General features: G+C 43.4%; 2 protein-coding genes across 3 annotated transcripts in view; both read left to right on the top strand.

The window, feature by feature from the left end:
• The first annotated feature begins 24 nt into the window (after positions 1-24).
• On the top strand, positions 25-9,884 carry LOC101164924 (gamma-interferon-inducible lysosomal thiol reductase). The gene is made up of 8 exons (XM_004078668.5): positions 25-164; positions 324-1,592; positions 3,514-3,702; positions 3,831-3,905; positions 8,078-8,164; positions 8,239-8,391; positions 9,533-9,601; positions 9,675-9,884. Exons 2-8 carry the CDS (start codon positions 1,476-1,478, stop codon positions 9,741-9,743), a joined length of 759 nt encoding a protein of 252 aa, XP_004078716.1. The 5' UTR covers positions 25-164; positions 324-1,475; the 3' UTR covers positions 9,744-9,884.
• A 4,089-nt stretch (positions 9,885-13,973) lies between these two features.
• The window catches only part of pde4ca (phosphodiesterase 4C, cAMP-specific a), a 51,860-nt gene continuing 46,216 nt past the window's right edge, over positions 13,974-19,617 (top strand). For both annotated transcript variants that reach the window (XM_078934347.1, XM_078934346.1), the window contains exons 1-2: positions 13,974-14,241; positions 16,950-17,179. In XM_078934347.1, the coding sequence (XP_078790473.1) occupies positions 14,203-14,241; positions 16,950-17,179 (269 nt within the window). In that variant the 5' untranslated portion in view covers positions 13,974-14,202. The remainder of the gene's footprint in view (positions 14,242-16,949; positions 17,180-19,617) is intronic.

The following is a 19,617-nucleotide window of genomic DNA, read 5'->3' as shown; positions in this document are numbered from 1 at the left end:
CCGATGAACAACGATGCAAACTTTGCTGCGAGACGCTGTTCGCTGCACTGCGCAGCCGCGTCAGCTGCACTGCGCAGGCGCGTCAGCATGGCTAGGAGGAACACGCGCTGCGTTCAAATACTGTCGGAATGACTGGAAAAACCACCGTCATCCAGTCACATTCTGTAAGAACCCTTGACATAGAGGCCCAACGAAGCGGTTGAGCATTTTTTTAATTAGCTCCTATTAGTTTTAAACATCAGTTGTGTTTATCAGTCGCTCAAAGCAATGAGAAGCTTTAAAACAGTTCATTGATATTTCTTTTCTTGGTCTTTTCCCCTCAGGGGTCTCCACAGCCAATCAGCTTCCTCCGTCTGTCTTCTGCATCCTCTACCAGCAGCTACCTTCATGTCTTCCTTGTCGTGTCTGAACCATCTAAGTCGGACTTTATCTCTACAACCTCTAACATGTGCTGTCCCTCTGATGTCCTCATTCCTGATCCATCCTGGTCCCTCCCAAAGAGAACCTCAGCATCTTCATCTCCAGCTCTGCTTCCTGTCTTCCTCAGTGTCTCTAGGTCCAACAACATGGCTGCTCTCACCACACATGTCTACGCCTTTCCTTTCATTTGAGATGAAACTCTTTTCTGACACTTTTCTCCACCCATTCTAACCTGCCTGCACTCTTCTTCACTTCTTTTCCACTCCATCCATTCCTCTGGACTGTTGACCCTAGAGACTCCAAACCCTCCAACTTCGTCATCTCTTCTCCCCGTAACCTCACTCTTCCACTGATTCACACACATGTTCTCCGTCTAACTGCGGCTAACCTTCTGACAGGGTTTTTGGATATGGACCCCAACAAAATGAACAGGCTAAAGCACAAAAAAGGTTCATTTTGGGACTACAGGAAAAAGGAGCCTCTGCGAGCAATACTGTCATGGGCCAGCAGGTGGAGCAGCAGTCTCTGCACATGAGAAGAGAGTTACATGTCCAACCACAATGGTGGACAATGTCGGGGCGGGGGGCTTACTTTCTTGTGTGAGGGATGCTCATAACAGCAGGAGTCCAAGGTGCAAGAAACTGGAGGACTGGGTGAGGCCAGCCCACTGACTGAGAAGGGTTATCTTGTTGGGGTTTGGCTTGACATCAGTAAGTCTGACCATTTGAAAACCCATGGGGAACAAACCAGATTCACAATCTCCTAACATGTCAAGGAAAAAGCATTTCTGGTTTTGACTTTTATTTTATTTATTTTTAACTATGCTACAGATTTGCTTCCATAGTTTTCAACCTTTTTTTTTTAGTTCAAACGCCGCATGGTTAGCAGGTTAACTTAAACTTCCAAAGCAGATAAAAATGTGTATCCTAGTAACAGGTGACGCAATCAAAGAAGAGCCAATCAGAGGCTGCAGCCGGATGGGGAAGTTCGCTACTTCTTCTGAACCGCCTTGTGTAGAAGTTGTGTTTCTGAGTAGACTTTGACCGTACGTGAAGATGAAGAGCGTCCTGATACTCATCCTCGCGGCTTTTCACGCGCCTCTCGGGAGCTGCCTCTGCCCGTACCCGCCGGAAGAGTGGTGCTCGTCCGTGACCGCGGCCACCGAGTGCGGGGTGAGTGAAACCGGTGACGCTCTGTCTGTACCTTCGCGTGGAGGCTGTATGTGCTGCTGTGATTTCAGTGATAATGTAGTGATATTATAGTAACATTATTGTTATATTGTTGTGATATTAAAGCAGTGGTTCTCAAACTTTTGTTCTTGTTTCCCCAGGAGAAATATAACTATGACAAAATAAGCCAAAACGAGTAATACTGAGTAATACTTTTTAATACCAAATCAAAATCATAAACCTTCCTGCTGTTAGAGACTAGAGCAATCTAAAGAAGGGATTCACTGTTTAAGAACAATAACATTGAACATTTGTGCAAAAAGAAACACAAAGTTGTGTTAACAGCTGCAGTTTTGTGCAGACGAGGCAGGCGGAGGGCTAAATGGAGGTCACCTGTGCACACCTGCTGCGTCATCAGCAGAGGGCTGATAGACCCGCGGACGTGCCCCCCCTCCTTCTTCCCAGCCTTGTCCCACCGGGTGACTCGCTGGATGTCACGTGTTTTTTGCCCGTTTTCCTTATGCATGTGTGGTTTTTCTCTCAGCGCTTCAGTGCAAAACATCATCACATTGTTTCTGAAAGACGCTCCAGTGAAAACGGTGTTTTTCACATATTCTGGCATTATTCCAGTGCTGGAGGCCCCATAACCACACAGTATAGGGTAAAATAACATTTCTGAGCATTTCTTTATTCAAATCATTATGAACCTGGAGCAGATGAAAAGATGCAGTTTAAAAAAGCTTGTAGTTGTAACCATTGACTGTATACAGAACTGGACTGAGCGGGTTTGATGTCACCCAAAGAAAATACCTTACATCCGGCTCCAGCCAATTGAAGTAAACTCATCGCCATTTTTTCCGACGGTGATTGGTCGGAGTCGGTCTGAGTCTACGTTTCTATGGTAACTACTGTCTCCAATCATGAGGAAGCGTGATGGTAGGCCACACCCCTTCCACTCAAAGCAGCTCGAGAGAATCCGTCAAATGTTTCGAATGTTGGAGGTGGGGGGCCAGCGGGCATCTCATGATGCAGAAAAAATATCATGAAAAAAAAAGAGGATTATCAAGACGAATTTAAAAAAAGGTATCAGATCCAGAATGATTATTCTGACCAATAGAACGACTGAGTAACAGCTGTTGATTCCTCCATGGGAGTCTTCCTGGAACCAGCAGGTACTTCCTGTTCTGATCTAAACTGTACGGCTGGGTAGCTCTGATATTGCTCGCCGTTTTGTTGTAGAGGGAATGTTCTGTTGTTAACTTTTTTTCAATTGGATGGAAATTAGCCTAAAATGCTCTAATCTTATATATTTAGATGTATGTTCTATAAATCCATGCTGTCCCTGTCTTAAAAAAACAACAACTTTACTCTGAAGATCCATTTGCTCTCGGCAGCAGTGGTGCGTTCAGTTTACTCACTTTATGTACTTAAAATCCATCATTATTCTGGACTTTACAGCGATAATTCCATTGTCTGAAGGGGATTTTTACTCGTGTAAATTTATAGTTAGGATCTCGAATCAGCAATTTGTGACGTCACAAATATTTCTACACTTTTTTTTGTTTCTGGAATTCAGATCCCTGCAATAGCCCCTAATAAGTAATGTGTTTTGGTGGTAAGAAACGATGGACTGTCTATGGTTTTCATATTGTTTTTACTCGAAGGACTGAAATCTGTTTAAGGAAACAGGGTCGTTGGTGGAAGTGGTGTGCAGCCTAGATGTCTCAAAGGGCGTGTGACCTTTTTGAAAAGCCGTTTCAGAGTTCTACTTCTGCCAAAATTGTGTGGAGCAAAACTGAACAATTATCCAGCATGACTCTCAACAGATGGGTGGATGGATGGACAGCAGACGGATAGATGGATGGATGCTTTTTCTGTCGTGAAATGTGAATGTCATCATTCCTCCTGCGTTTCCTCCTCCCAGGTCCTGAAGCAGTGCCTGGAGAAGAATGCCAGCCGCTCTGGTCTGGCAGCTGAGCCTGTCCAGGTGGGGCTTTACTATGAGAGCTTGTGTCCAGGCTGCAGGGAATTTCTGGTGGAAATGATCATGCCCACCTGGATCCTGCTGAATGACATCATGACTGTCCACCTGGTGCCCTTTGGCAATGCACAGGTAAATACTTAAACCATTTGGCCAAGATAGATTTTTTTTTTTTTTTTAGAAGTAGAGTCAGACCAAATACAGATCAAAATCTGTTTTCAACCATCCGTCTGAACTGCATCTGTTGTCTACACTTTCAGGAAAAGACAGAGGGACAGAAGTATGTTTTTGAGTGCCAGCATGGGGAAGACGAGTGCCAGGGCAACCTGATCGAGGTACATTTCACCCCACATGAGCAAAATACTGAAAGTGGCAAAACGTTTCCACTGCAAGTTAAAGTTGAGTAACATGACTGTCAAATTAGTGCTGTCGTGATTATGTTTTTATGCAATTAATTAATTAGGACTTGTAGTAAATTAAACTAACAATTCTATTTTAATGCTAGTTAGTGCTCTAACTTCAAACAAAACAGGAGCTTTTCTGAGCCATCCAGAAACATTCTCATTGATAGCCTCCCACAATACCCAAACCTTACTCCACAGTTTCCCTGGGATCATCCCTCCTCGCACCCGTTCACTAACAAGAAGGAACAGCACGCCACGCTGTATCCCTTACCTTACAGACTGGAGGGGCGGCAACCTGGGGCGGTTGGCACGCGGCTGTGTGGCAACAATAAGCACAGGATCTGTCGTCTGTTTGTATATCATGGAGTTTAAAAAAAATTAAAAATTTAAATAAAAAAAAATTAAGATTTGAGTGACAATCTCTCCTCACTTTGAGCTTTTTTACTTCCAAGGCGTCATCAGTTCTAATGATGTATTACTACAAAATAATATGTATACACACCACAAAGCTTTCTCCTTAAGGCGCGTACATACTGGGACGAATATTCGCCAGCCGCTATTCGCCAGCGTTTTTCAACACGTTTTTTGTGTTCACACCCAGGCGATTTTCGCTGACGATGAGCCGAGCGAACATGCAATTTCATTTCCTGACATTAGATGGCGCTTAATGTAAACAGAAATACTCCTGTACACAAGGTGGCGCTGCACAACTTTACACTTCTTAAAGTCGCTTTTCGCTCAGAAGAAGAGAGCAAGTATTTACGCGCTTGTCAGAATAATACAAAGAAAACATGAATATTTCCAGCACCAGTAGCTCCAGCTCCAGTTCCAGCGATGAAGAAATTATTGTTCTGTTGAATGATGAAAGACGCCAGAAAAGACGTCGATTTTGGGTACATCCCATACTTACGAGAAGAGAAGAACATGGGGAGTTTTATTGACTGGTACAAGAGCTGAAAATGTATCATGAGCGTTTTCGGGGATATTTTAGAATGTCCGTCATTATTTCTTTGCGGCAGTGTAGACGCTACTTGGCGTCTATCTTCTTCGCTGGTATGTGTGCTCAGAAAGGCAGTTTTGTGTTTGAGCGCCCCCAAGTTGTATTTTACTGTAACTTCAGAAGCTCCAGACACGTGTGCAAAAGCGCCATTCTCATTGGTCGTATAGTTTTAGACGCGGCGCGTCAAAAAAAACAAACAAACCCGAGGCGTTTTTTAAAAAGTGACACTATGACGCATGGCGTTTTTTCGCGTCGGTGTGCACACTCACATTGGTGCCCTTTGTTTAGTCACGAGGCGTTAAACGTTGGCGAATATTGCGCGCGAAATTCGTCCCGGTATGTACGGGCCTTTACAAAGATTTGTGTACTCTTACTGTGCAGTTTTTGAGTTATTAATACATAAACATAGTACTTTTAGACTGGAGCTATGGTAGAAGTCGTCAAGTTTGAGGTTGGATGTGTGACCTTGGTGCATAGTTCCATGTAGCTCACATGCCAAAACACTGTGCCCCCCCCCCCCCCCCCCCCCCGCAACAATCCTGTAAATGTTTACTTGAAAAAATGTCAGTCCCCGTTATTTAGTGGACCTTTTTTTTAAGATGAAATTTAGCTCTTTTGTAAGGCAATATGGACGTGTTCAACATGGATAGGAAAAAGCAGTCAATGGCTAAAGTTCAAGAACTTCAAATATCTAGACAACGTGTGCTCAAGACTACTGCAAAAGTTGACTAAAGTTAGTTTTACCAATGATAAAATGGAAGAAGTAATCAGTCAATTAGTACGGTAGGAACTTAACAGGTAAATTAACAATTTTTTGAATTTATTTGAATTTAAATGTTTGTTGTCTTTAGGGTTGTGCCAATGGACGATACCATCGTCCATCGTGATGGGTGACTGACATCACGATGGGGAGACACCATCGTGATGCCACGCCCCCGCCACGCTGCAAGTCGACACCATAAGCCACGGTTACATGTGCAAGATATCTTGATCGGATCAATGGTTGGATTTGTATCCAACCGTGTAGATGGGGCCCAGAAAAACGTTTTCAGTTTATGAAAAAACGTTCACATGGGTCACACTTTTCGGAATAAATCATTCGCACATGCGCAGTAGTATACCGGAAAAGAACATTAGTTCCGCCCAGCGGCTACATACATAGATACGTCAGCTCGGTAATATACGGGATTATCTCCTAAACGTGCTTTTATTAATGTTACGGTTTTTATGAAGCGCCTGTTCGCTCATCATTTTAATTTGAATTCAAATTCAAATTCAAATTAATTTTATTTATAAAGCACCTTTCATGTCACACAGACAGCTCAAGGTGCTTTCCATAAAAAACAAACAAGAATACAATAAAAACAAACCCCACACATGAAGTAAAATAATAAATAAGTCCCTCAAAATAAAACACACAAAAACAAGCACAAGTAAAAGAGAAATAACAGAGCTTAAGAAAAGAGAACCCAGAAGGCGCCGTCCGCCCTGTCCTCCTGTTGGCCGGGGTGTCAGCATCTAAGCAACACAAGCACAACTCATCCCCAGCACCCCCCACCCCAGAGACCCCCAACCCCCAGGCCCAGAGCACCAAACGTGGGCGCACCGGCCCGGCGGCCCGGGGAGTCGGAACAAGAGGTGCCAGAGGGCAAGTATGGACAGAATCTCTTCGAGCCCGAACATTAACACCCTGGCCAAGGGTGAGAAAACACTCAGTCTAAAATGTAAAAGTAATAAAATAAGAAAGTTAAAATATAAAAACAGGTAAAATATGCAAATATTAATTATAATAAGATAAGATGATTTAGTGCCTAAAAAAGTCTAAAATATAAATTAGAATAAGTTAGAATATAAAAAGACTAAAAGACATTAAACAAATAAATATTTGATAAAACAGCATATAAAATATAAGAGTAAAAATACCACATATAAGATCTAATTAAAAGCTAAGTTAAATAGATGAGTCTTTAGTTTCTTTTTAAAAACCTCAACAGAGGATGAGGTCCTCACATCCTCAGGCAGGCTGTTCCACAGACGAGGTCCGTAGTGTCTAAACGAGGTCTCGCCGTGGTTTTTTGTCTTTACTCTAGGGACCATCAGCAGGCCCGCGCCTGAGGATCTTAGGGCTCTGGGAGGTTCATAATCTAAAAGCAAATCTGATATAAAAGAAGGACCTAGGCCATGGACAGTCTTAAAAACTATTAAAAGAATCAATCCTGAAGCTGACAGGGAGCCAGTGCAAAGATTTTATGATCGGTGTAATTTTAATTTTAATCCATGTCATCAGCGCTTTTTCTGTTGAAGAACTGAGCCGGAAAGTATCCCGTGTTAACTTATTAGCAGTATGCTAACACGGGCTAACAACTTTTGCTTGGGTGAACATAAATCCATGCGGGATAGTCTGCATCTTGGCTGCACGTAAATATGTGGGAATAACATCAGCCTTTATTTTGTCGGGACACGAAAAAACAACACAAAAATCCAGGTGATTGTTTGAATGGTTTCTAAGGACTGGGCATCATTTGTGCCACACACCGCCCCAGCCGCTGTATGACCTGACGGTCCGACCGAGCTCCGCCCGGGACACACACTTTTACCGGGACACCCGGTTTGAGTTCGGTAGCTCGTTCACGTAGAGCTGCAGGACGGATCACAGTCCTTAGTCTCCCACACGTAACAAAGCATCTTCCCCTCAAACTCAAAGTTATGAGTCCGTCTGCTCTGCTCAGATGCGGTCGCTCGCTCCACCGCTCCACCTGACCAACTAATTGAGTGCAGGAGCAGACTACTTCTTTTCTATTTTGTTTGTTTTTGTTTTGTTAAAGTCACTTCCCTCAGTTTACACTGGATCATCGCGGATGATTCATTATTTGGGAAATAAAATAAAGTAATAAAGTAAAATAACGAATAATAATTATATAATAACGAAAAATTACCCCCCCCCCCCCCCCCACGATACCATCGTCCATCCCGATGGTTGACTGCAAACATCGTCAACTGCCAATTTAGGGGACATCGCCCAACCCTAGTTGTCTTTGTTTATCTCAGATTGCATGTAACGACACCACCGATCCTCTGGTTGGTCTGCTTTGTTCTTTTACAGACTTGTTTACTGAACATGACGAACATGGCCTTCCCAATCATCTTTTGTATGGAGTCGTCCACCGACGTTCTGGGCTCAGTTGAGAGCGTAAGGACTGTGTGTGTGTCTGTGTATGCTCATGCGTTCAGGTGTGTTTGTTCATGGCCGCCTGTTGCCTGCAGTGTCTGAAGGTGTACGAGCCTCAGCTCAGCATGGACAAACTCAACGGCTGCGTGAAGGGAGACCTGGGAAACCAGCTGATGCATCAGAATGCCCTTCAGACCGCGGGCCTGAAGCCGCCACACCAGTATGTGCCCTGGGTGACCATCAATGGGGTAAGTCAGAGTACATCTCTGGTGACCCCGCTGACCTTTTGAAGAAAATGCATCAATGGAAAATAGAAATTGAACGATATCTGCACAGAATCCGTGACACTGGTAGCTACAAACCCCATTAAGTATGTAACTGAGTCGGCGTGCTCTCCCAGCAGGAATGTGGCGTGTATGTGTCACATGACATCACCCAAACAGGTTCTGCACCAGCCTGTCTTCTAAAAACCGGCCAATCACAGCCAAGTTTTCATGCCACGTGGATTACATTTCCGACAACAAACCAGTTGTACTTGATTCAAAGATTTAAGATTCTCAACACTGTGTTGCATTATGGTTACAGCCACAAATGTGTGTAGAAACCCAGAAACAGTCGCTTGGTTTGGAACCAGGAGTCTGTCAGGGAGGGGCAGAATGTGAAAAGATGTGGACTCCTGCTGCACAGATCCCGGAAATGTGCTGCTAGCTGGACTGAGCTGTTTTAGTTAGCCTCTAGCTTGAACTGCTGCCATGGTCTGCTGCGCTTTACGGCAATAACATGTCGTCATCCGTTCACGTAAATGTCTGGTGGAGTGTCCATCCGGAACGATAAGTCTGAAAGATAAAGCGCTGGTCACAATATTAATAAATTAAATATTCCAATACTGATCGGGGGACATCATCCCGTTTGGATCGAGTCATCAGCCGCGTGATCGGATCGGGTGTGTAGTTATTTGAATAAAAGCACTTAATGGTAAATGGCGCTTCCTTATAAAGCGTTTTTCTGCCTTCCTCGAAGGCCCAAAGTGCTTTCCAGTCACGGACACATTCGCACACTGGTGGCGGCTCCGCTGCCGAACACTGGCGCCAACCTTCCACCAGAGGCAAGGTGGAGTTCAGTGTCTTGCCCAAGGACACTTCGACGCATGGGTGGGCAAGGCGGGAATCGAACCCGCAAACTTATGATTGGAGGGCGACCGCTTTATGAACATTTTATTTGTCTGAAGTCTCTAATGTAGCCATGCTTCCCCGAGTGGAAAACGTTCTTTGTCAATCCTTAACTGGGTACCAAAGAGAACATAAAGTAGCTTGTGGATCAGCTGCTCCATACATGCAGAAGAAAGGCGTTCAGCTGATTTCAGCTGCTTTTTTTTCTGTCCTTTTGCAGGAACACTCAGACGACCTGCAGCAAAAGGCCTCAACGTCACTTTTCAGTCTGGTTTGCAGCTTGTATAAGGTATTCTGTCGCTAACAATGCTCTGTTATGGTTCAACTGAATCTGTAGGATCTAAACAAGTTTGTTGTTTCAGGGCCCAAAGCCAGCGGCCTGTGGGGGGAGCCAGACACAACACTCCAGGAGTTACTGCATCAACAAGTGAGCAGCCTGCATCTACGCTGCACACAGTTCCTGGCTGAGAACACCTTCTACTTGTTCCTGTTTGACTTTTGTACTGGAGAAACACCAAACTGTCTTTTATGGAATGTCATAACTGAACAAACATGCTACTTTGGTAAAACAACCTGCTGGATCTGGTCTCTCACTGTCTTCACTTTGGCGAGAAAACCTCAAGGTGGCGCCAAATATTAAATGTTGGTTACCCTTTTGTCATTTATGGTGAAACAGAAAACTACATGGAGGTTGGAGGTGGTTACTTCACATGATTTTGATTTTTTTTAATTTGGTTTACAATGACTCAAGCCCCACCATCCTTCTAATGATGGTTTGTGAAGTCATGGAGGATCCAAAACCACAAAGAAAGTAGAGCTTCAGTTTTCTTCTGGATCTTAAAAGTATGTCGGCTACACAGAATAACCCGACAAAGCAGCAGAGAGCCATGAGCGGCTGGAAGCTACAGTTCTACCCAATGGATTGTCAGAGGACGTGGTAAGGGATGGTAATGGTTAAAGAGGATTAACAATTCAGATCCAAAAGACAATTTTACTGCTCACTTTAAAACGTATTTCTTTTATATTACTTGAAGAAATTAAGGCAACAGTTTACAAGCCATTTTTTTTTTGTAGTTTACTGAACAAAAAACTGCAGCTACTGTCTGTCCTGGGGAGGATCCCTCCTTCATGTGGACACCATGAGGTTTCTTCTTTCTAGTTTGTCCTTACAGAGAAAGAGGCTCTAAGGTCAGGGATGTCCAGTTTAGTTTAGTCTGGCCATCAGCTGCTGTATTTCATGACATGATTTCATGTTATACAGTTTTTACTTGTCCTGTCCAACAGCTGAGCAAACAGAGGAGAGCTGAAGGCCTCTTGTGTTGGACATATTTTACTGTTACAACAGGAGTTATGAATCTTTTGACATACCAGAGGTCTATCTGAATAAACCCCTTTTTATAATTTAGACTAAACTTTAATAATTTTTTTTCTTGTCCTGTCCAACAGCCGGGCAGACAGATGAAAACTGAAGGCCTCTTGTGTTGGACATATTTTACTTTAACAACCGGGGTTATTAATCTTCAAACCAGAGGTATGTCTGAATAAACTCCTTTTGAAATTGAGGCCAAACTTTATTAATTTTAATCATATTTGAAAATCTTTGGTGTTGGACCGGACGGAAAAGGAAAGGAGGGAAGAGGAGAGAGGGATGTTAGAGAGGGGGGGGGGTAAAACCATGAAGCAGCATAAAGCAACAAGTTTACTGGATGTTTGATTACGGTAAGGTTCAAATATAGTACAAATCTCAAAGGGCCTGTCCACACACGCACTCAAATGTTATCAACACACCTGCTAGCTGCAAAAATGTCAACATGTACACAAAACAGATAGTGTTCACACGCATACTTATGCCTTCAAACCAACTGGTGTGCAATATTTCATTCAATCACACAAACTATTGGTGTAAAGGTGAGCTAACATCTGTGCTCATTTGAGTGTTTATGTTCTTCTAAAATGGATGGTGGAATGTGAAAAGGAGGGAGAGTGCCCAACCATCCCCATACCAAGACCCCCGCCGCAGCAGCAGTGGCAGCCAGAACCCCCCCAACGCCACACGGCAGCAGGCAGAGGACAAACACCCCCTGGGCGATCACATCCGCCACCCAAGCCAGGGCAGGCAGGACCACCACGAGGCCCCCAGAGAGCAGGGAGGCACGGACGGAAAAGAAGAAAAGGGAAGGGGGGGGGGGGGGGGGGGGGGGGGTAGGAGAGTGATTATAGAAGGGGGTAAAACCATAAAGCAGCATAGAGCAACTGGTTGCTGGATGTTTATACTCATCACGGTCAGGTTCAGATGTAATGCTAATCTAGAAGGGGCGGGGCCTGTCCACACACACACTCAGATGTTTTAAACATACCTGTTGGCTCCAAATATTTTCACGTACAGACAAGTCCGCATGTACACAATATAAATAATGTTCACACACGCATACTAATGCATTCAAACCAACTAGTGTGAAATATTTCATTCAATCACACAAACTATTTGTGTAAAGGTGAGATAGCACCTGTGCTCAAGTGAGTTATTCTGTTCTTCTGAGGTGGATGGTGGAATGTAAAAAGAAGGAGGGAGAGTGTACAGTCATCCCTACACCAAGACCCCCACCACAGCAGCAGCAGCAGCCAGTAACCCCCCAACACCCACACGGTAGCAGATACAGAACAACCGCCCTCCGGGTGATCATACCCACCACCCAGGCCAGGGCCAGCAGGACCGCCACAGGGGCCCCCAAAGCCAGAGAGCAGGGAGGCATCGGGGGACAGAGAGTGCAAGCTCCAGCCCAACCAGAGGAGCAGCCCCCCCGCCGCGCCTGGAGGGCCCAAGGTGGGGCCCTGCCCCAGGAGAGCACCCCCAGACCGGCAGCCCACCACCACCCAGGAGTTCTGAGCTTCCCCCCAATCCTAACCTCAGGCAAGGGCCAGGGCCCCCCAAGGGAGACCTGCTCCATGCTCCAGGCAGCCCCCCACCCAGCCCACGGTTGGTCAAGGAGAGAGCAAGGCAGGGGCCAGCCACCCCTGCCCAGGAGAAAGACGTCCAAGAGTGGTGAGTGTCCACAAGGAGTGTTGTAAACATGGCCCGACCAGCTTCACCCACAGTTGGAAATTTGAAGAAGGCTGGCACAAGGGCGCAAGAGGGCAAGGACCAAACCCCCACCACAGGGACACGGACTCACAGATGTGATCCCTGGCTCTTGGTCGTGCCAGAGAACTCAGGGATCCCTCTCCCTGCGTGGAGAGAGGGCCGCCGGACCTAGGAAGCCAGCATCCAAGGAACTCGGCCACCGTTGCCAAGGGCCTGGAACCCCCCTCCAGGGATGGGGTAGGGGACAGATGGCCAGAGGTCTCACCTTCCTTGTGTAATGTATGTGTGTTTGTGAGCGTGTGTGTGTGTCTTGGAGTGTATATGTCCAAACACCCTCCCCCCCAAGGGGCCCTAAATGTCTAAGGTGCAGTTAAAATTTGCGGGTTGGGCACTGAGAAGACATCTGCTGCTTGCTGACAGTGATGTCAGAACACCACCCCTACCAAGATTCCTACATATCTAAGGTGCAATTAGAACCGAGAGAGGGGGGGATCCCGTTTCCATGCGGCAACCATGGGGGGGGGCCACTGCCAAGTAGCTCCGCCCACCAAAGTGCATTGCAGGCTGACCCCTCCCCCATCACCCTAATAAGTGATTAGACTTTTGACAAACATCTACACCTAACAGTAACAATTATAAATCTCCAGAATCTTGTTGCTTTGTGATTCAACCCCCCCCACCCCCCCCCCCCCCCACACACACACACATTAGATTAATCTTCCACCTATTTCCTTCAAAACCCCCCCATTTCTTTTCTGTCTTCTGTTTCGTCCGGTCTAACCAAAAAAGGCATACAAACATACTTAATATAGATAAAATTTAGCCTCAAATCCAAAAGGAGTTTATCCAAATATACTCCTCATGTGTCAGAAGATCCATAACCCCATATGCTAACAGTAACACAACATCTGTTTGCTTAACTGTTGGACAAGTTAGGAAAAATAAATAAAACCAATTTCAATGTTGGGCAAATTTGTTTTTGTGAAATGCAAAAAGTTCTATTCTACTCTATTCTGTTGTATTTAGACAGCAACTTTTGACAGAACCACACTATCATGGGACCGGTGCTCTCTTTATTTTTAACATGCAATGTAAACATTTTAAAATTTCCCTATCAAATGCTGAAAACACCAAACAGTCATAGTTTTTTACAAAGGTTGTGACCTGTGACTTTAAAACGAGTGAAGGAAGTTTGGGTCAGAACCATTTTCAGCTGCAGCTTCTGGGTCAAACATGAGACGCGGCGATGGTCTTTGCGTGAATGTGCATCAGATAAATCAAGGTTACTCCAAGTCATAGCTTCTACTTTCCTTGTGTTTATCATGGTCCACATGGACAGAGATGTTAACTAGTTTGGAGAACAAGAACCAGGCTTGCTGTTAGAAGCTGAATCTGCCAGTTCAACCAGAATGTTTGGTTGCTGGACGATCAGCAGATTGTGCTGTCAGACAGACACATGGATAATGTCCTGCCTCTCTGGTGGCTCCAACTGTTTGTCACAGCAGTAAAATCCACAGCTTTTGTTTTTTCTACTTAGAAGACTTGCATTCATTTGCGATGGCTAAAGCTTTCTCTGACCAGAAGCAGTAAGAGCAAGACAGAAACCTTAGACATGCTCCAGTGAGGGGTCACTGAATAAACCGACGGGTTTGGGCTGTAGAGAGGCGGGATGTAGTTTCCGTCATGTGCCAGCACAGCGCAGCAATCATGGCACACACTGCCTTGTATCTGATCTTAGATGAGGTTCGTGCATCGTCCTCTTTGGTATTTCCTTCCAGTTGTCTTGTTCCCTTGACACAGCCGAGAGAATGAGGAGAAACAACTCCAAGTTTTTCGCCTCTACGGAGGTAAGATTCCTTTAATTTTCATCTATTTAAGAAACAAAAGTTGGCCTTTTTTTGCTTCCTGCTTCATATTTTCAAGTATTTTCTATATTTGCTTTTACTTACTGGATAAAACAAAGTTGACTGTTATCAAACTGGCTATCAAACCATCAGTAGAGCGCTACGTTTGCATGACAGTTGATGAAACCTGTCTTTACTTTTCTCTGTTGAAAGAGGAGAATGCTTTGTTTATTAAAACAGATAATTAGCAACGGGTTATTGAAATCATGTTTTTTCTTCAATCATACCAGACTCTAGAGGCTACATTCAGAATAACTGACTGAGCTGTTTTGGCTGTTTAGCTCAGAGATCCACAGAGTTCGATGTGTTTATGGGACGGTGGACCAGTCGGGTAAAAAGATTCTGTCACAGCAGAGAACCGCTTCCTGTCTCTGACGTTCACATGGGAACTCTAAATTAAATACTGAGAGTACTACAGCTGTGTTCAGTGTAATAGTGTCTGAGTCTGAAGAGCTAAGATCAACAAAAATTCCAGATATGATATCAAAGTGTGTTTATGTGAAGTGTGCTACACATCTGGCGACTAAAAACCTAAAACACAAAAAGGGGTCTGGCTACGATGATCTTTCTATCTCAGTGAACCTTCCTCTGGATGGTCTTTTTATGTTCAGATGGGCGTGGCCTCTTTTATTTAAAATTGTATTAATTTTTTAATATTACTTTGTTTGGCTTGTTTTTCATTTGCTTGAACTCATTTGCTGTCACCAAAGCCAAAAGACTGTATGCATCTCCTGTTGTTGTTAATTTTTCTCCAAGCCTGTAACTCTATTAAAAAATGTATATTAAAATGAATGAATAAATTAAAAAAAATGTAAACAAACAAATTAAGGTGGTTAGTAGGGGTGTAATGATTCATTTTACCAACGATTTGATTCAGATCATAATTTGTTGTTGACGATCCGCACACCTGACTCTCTTTTGCAATCCCTCACAGTACACTTAAGCACTGGACTTAGCCTCGCTCAGTACGAAGTATTGTTTGTGCCCCTCTGCCTGCATCGGTTCGGTTCGGTTCGATTCGATTTGATTTGATTTGATTTGATTCCATTCCATTCCATTTCTATAGCCCAATATTACAACAATAGTCTTCTCAATGGGCTTCATACCAGCAACTGTATAAGAACATTAAATCAGTCATAAAATACAGCAGCTGATGGCTAAACTAAACTAAACTGGGCATCCCTGCCCTTAGACCCTCCTTCTCGGTAAGGAAGAACTACTAAAAAAACGGATTCTGGAAAAAAAAAGGAAAACTCAGGGGTGTCCACATGAAGGAGGGACCCTCCCCCAGGACGGACGGGTGATGTACCAGAACTCTTACAGAAGAATGAACTCATCTAACTCTACAAACCGAGCGTTAAATCTTGATCTGATTTCCTGACCCTGTTTTGTCTCCGACTTCTTCCGCCTGCCCATTTTGTGACAATTTTGATCAACAATCTCAATCCAAATGGCATTTTCCAAAAACAAGTAAATCAATGTATTCATTGTTACACCCCTAACTGTTTTTTTCTTTTAAGTTTTAAAAAGTTATTTAAGCAGAAGTTATTTTTCTCAAAAAGCACAAAATCTTTATATTTTTGTGCTTTTTTTACATGAGCTTTCATTTAAACAAAGATAAAAATATTTACTGAGCCTTTATGTAATAAAAGATCAATTTGAAGTACCTCCGTTCATGGAGGAATCTTTCAGAAGATAGAGCTTTAATTGATCCCAATATGGGGAAATTGCTTTGTTACCATCACTCAAAAGCAATAATTACAGATAATATATATAGACCTAAAATATTATAAACAACAGTAATGATAATAATACTAAAGTACAGTATATAGGACAATGACTTAATTGTCTTTGAGAAATTTAGCTGACCGGGGGGGGGGGGGGGGGGGGGGGGCTCCTTCCTGCAGCAAGGTGGTTACATCTCTGAATGAAGGAGCTGCTCGGTAGATTCATGGTTTCATGCAGAGAATGATGATGATTTTCCATGATGGATTCCAGTTTTAGTGACATCTCACGAGTTATGATGTAGTGTTAACTGCTTTTTGACTGAATCCCACATTTTCTTTTGTGCTTGTTGATGTTGTAGGGCTTGTTTGTGGGGCACACATGTTGTTTGTGGTACACACACTTGGTTTTTGCGGTGCACAAACACGGTTTTTGTGGTAAACACATGTTGTTTGTGGTACACTCATGTTGTTTGTGACACACACATGTTGTTTGTGGCACACACATGGTTTTTGTGGTACACACACACTGTTTGTGGTACACACAAATTGTTTGTGGTACACACAAATTGTTTGTGGTACACACGTGGTTTTTTGACACACACACGGTTTTTGTGGTACACACACGTTTTGTTGTAAACAGATGGTGTTTGTGGTACACACACACGGTGCTTGTCGTGCGCACACACTGTGTTTGTAGTATACACATGGTGTTTGTGGCGCACACAGCTCTATCATGACAGTATTTTAGGTTTCTGTTTCAAAACAAACTTAGATTCCTCTCTAAATCACCCGTGTCACACCTTTATGACCATTTTTTTATTTCTATTTTACATTTTATTTTTCAGGTTTTTCGTTGTGTTTATTAGTGAAATTAATGTAACCAAAAAATACCAACTTTTTTTCATTCTTTTTTTCTCCAATCAGAGGCAGTGGGACTCTTGTGAGCAACCTTCATACACTGAACTTTTACAGGAGCTTGAGATCAGATGTGCAGTGAAGCGGCTTTTCACCGGCACCCTGCAGCTTCCCCGGTTGTCATGCCGACGCTCTCCACAGACCGGAGTGGAGGATGGAGCCTCACCTGGACCTACAGGCCGAAGCATCAAACCCTCCAGGAGCCTGGGGACCCTGACAAGCTGCATGCCCAGAGGCTTGTGAGTCACTCACACACATGCCTGGTCTTTTGTGATATTCTATTTTTTTAACTTCCCCCTTTTGAGAACAAAATACTACAGTTTAAAAGACAGTCAGGAAATGTGTATTACCGCTTGTTTTTGTCCAGATGATGAAGAAAAAGTTTGTCCTAAAGAAGCCAAACAGTGATACAGAACATTCAATTCAAGTTAATGTATAAAGCCCAATATTTACAATGATAGTCGTCTCAATGGGCTTCATACCGGTGATTGTGTAATAAACATGAATCATAAAGAACATAAAGTAATAGAATTCAATAGCTGATGGGTAAACTAAACAGACTAAACTAAACTGGGCATCCCTGCCCTTAGACCTTCTTTGGTGTTTAAGATACTTTTTTAGGCGTGCATTATCACTGTGGATTATTACTTTTTAATCCACACCCAGCAGCCAATCAGAATTGAGAATTCCCCTGGGCCATGATATAATGAACACCTCCCCTATGACATGAATAATTTACATTGCAATAAATCTGTGCTGATGGTTCAGATGTCATCTCAACAATCCACATTGATAATGCACGCCTAAAAAGGTAGCTGAAACACGAAAGAGGGTCTAAGGAAATGACAAAACACTTTTCAAAGCATAAAAATGCTAACATCTGTGCATCACTCTCTGTGCTAGTTAGTTTGTACGTTTGTGTACGTGTTGTGTTCATGGTCCTCGTTTTCACACGTTGCAAGAATGCAGCCCATCCTGTTTGTGTTGGTTGATTGGACGGATGCTGGTGCTTCGTGTTTCTCAGTGATTCCTCAGCATTGTGGGACATTCTGTGAACCAGCACTGTTACTCTGGGGAGGGGGTCTCGATACCACACTGACAGAGTTACACTGCTCATGAGGACAGGGTGTGGTGGGTGTGTACATGTGGAAATGCACATTCTGGTGCATGTTTGCTGCTGAGTTTACACTTGACTGTTTAGGCTTCAATTGATAAGAATGGATTGGGTTTTGTGATTAGCCCCCCCCCCCCCCCCCCACACACACACACACACAGTTGTGTAGTTGTAAGTATTCTACACAAACACAGTTTCACTAGAAACAATTGGATTTATTATTTTATTTGTCAAATTAAGCTTAAATGGATCCTATTTAGCATTGATGCTGTACTGAGGAAAGTGTCACTCCGCAGATAGTTAGAGGATGCTGACACCAATTGTTGTCGTGTCATGCTGCTGGACAGATTTGCCACACGACCGGACTCCAGGCTTCCGCACAAGGATTTTATTCATTGACAATCCATCTGCTTTTGACACTGTAAATAAAAATACTTTGCTGCAACATCTGAAATCACTACAGCTTCAACAAACGTTGCTTTCATGGATCAGAGAGGTTTTTATTTGATGCCTCAGCATGTGATGATAAGCCAACCGGACTTCTCCAGGACTGTGTCACTGATTCTGGACCCAAAAAATGTTTTTTTCAAAACACAGTAACGAAACCGAAACACACGTGTTGGGGACTATCCAAAGAAAGTTTTGAAGTTATTATGGGATGGCCAAACGAACTACCATTTTTATGGCAAAGTTTGAGATTTGGTGTTTTTCAAGTTTTTCTACAATATGGGAAAACTGCATTTTAGTTTGTGCAATTTTCACACCATTTCACACAAATGCTGCCAGCTTAAGCCTACAATGACCACAGAAGTTTCACTGACCTTTGACCTTGGGAAAAGGTTACCATCTTGAAATAAAAATAAAAAAAACGCCTTTACTTCCAGATACAAACGAAAACTCGTCTTAGGGATTTTTATTGATGGAATTAGAAGTTTTGAACGGTGTCCACATGGCGAATTCACAGCTGTTGCAATCTTAGCTAGCTCCCACATTTTTATCAGAATGTCGTAAAAATGTAAAATGCGATTCTATGGCTTAATCTGAACAAAACGTTGTAACATACAACGAAATGAAAGCGTTAAAATTGTGTCAGTAATTCTAACTAATATGCTACAAAAAATCTAGCTTCTGAAGACATTAGTAATAATTTATTTTTTTTACAGATGACAGAGATTTGGTGAAACAAAGTTGTTGCTTTGTAAAAGTTGTTCCTGTTGGCCCTGTGACAGACTGGAGACCTGTCCAGGGTGTCCCCTGCCTTCGCCCACAAATGGCCGGGTTAGGCTCCGGCAGCCCCGGGAGGGGGAAAAACGGGTTTAGAAGATGAATGAATGTTTCTGATTTGTAAGTAATTCAGTAAGAGCTTCCTCTTTCAATATGTCACCTTAAACAATAAAAACGTTATTTCTAAAATAATTCATCAGGCCACCAAATGACCTAAAGCCCACATTCCTTCCCGGTTTTTATCAAATGTAGTCTTTTCTAAACTGAGTGCAGAAGTCACAGATGATCCAGAAAAAAAAACAAAATAATGGAACATCTTTTTATTTGAGAGAAATCTTT

The sequence above is a fragment of the Oryzias latipes genome, chromosome 17, assembly GCF_053564925.1.
Source record: "Oryzias latipes strain Hd-rR chromosome 17, Olatipes_Hd-rR_3.1".
Classification (NCBI taxonomy): domain Eukaryota; kingdom Metazoa; phylum Chordata; class Actinopteri; order Beloniformes; family Adrianichthyidae; genus Oryzias; species Oryzias latipes.
This window is presented reverse-complemented; position numbering and strand designations above follow the sequence as displayed.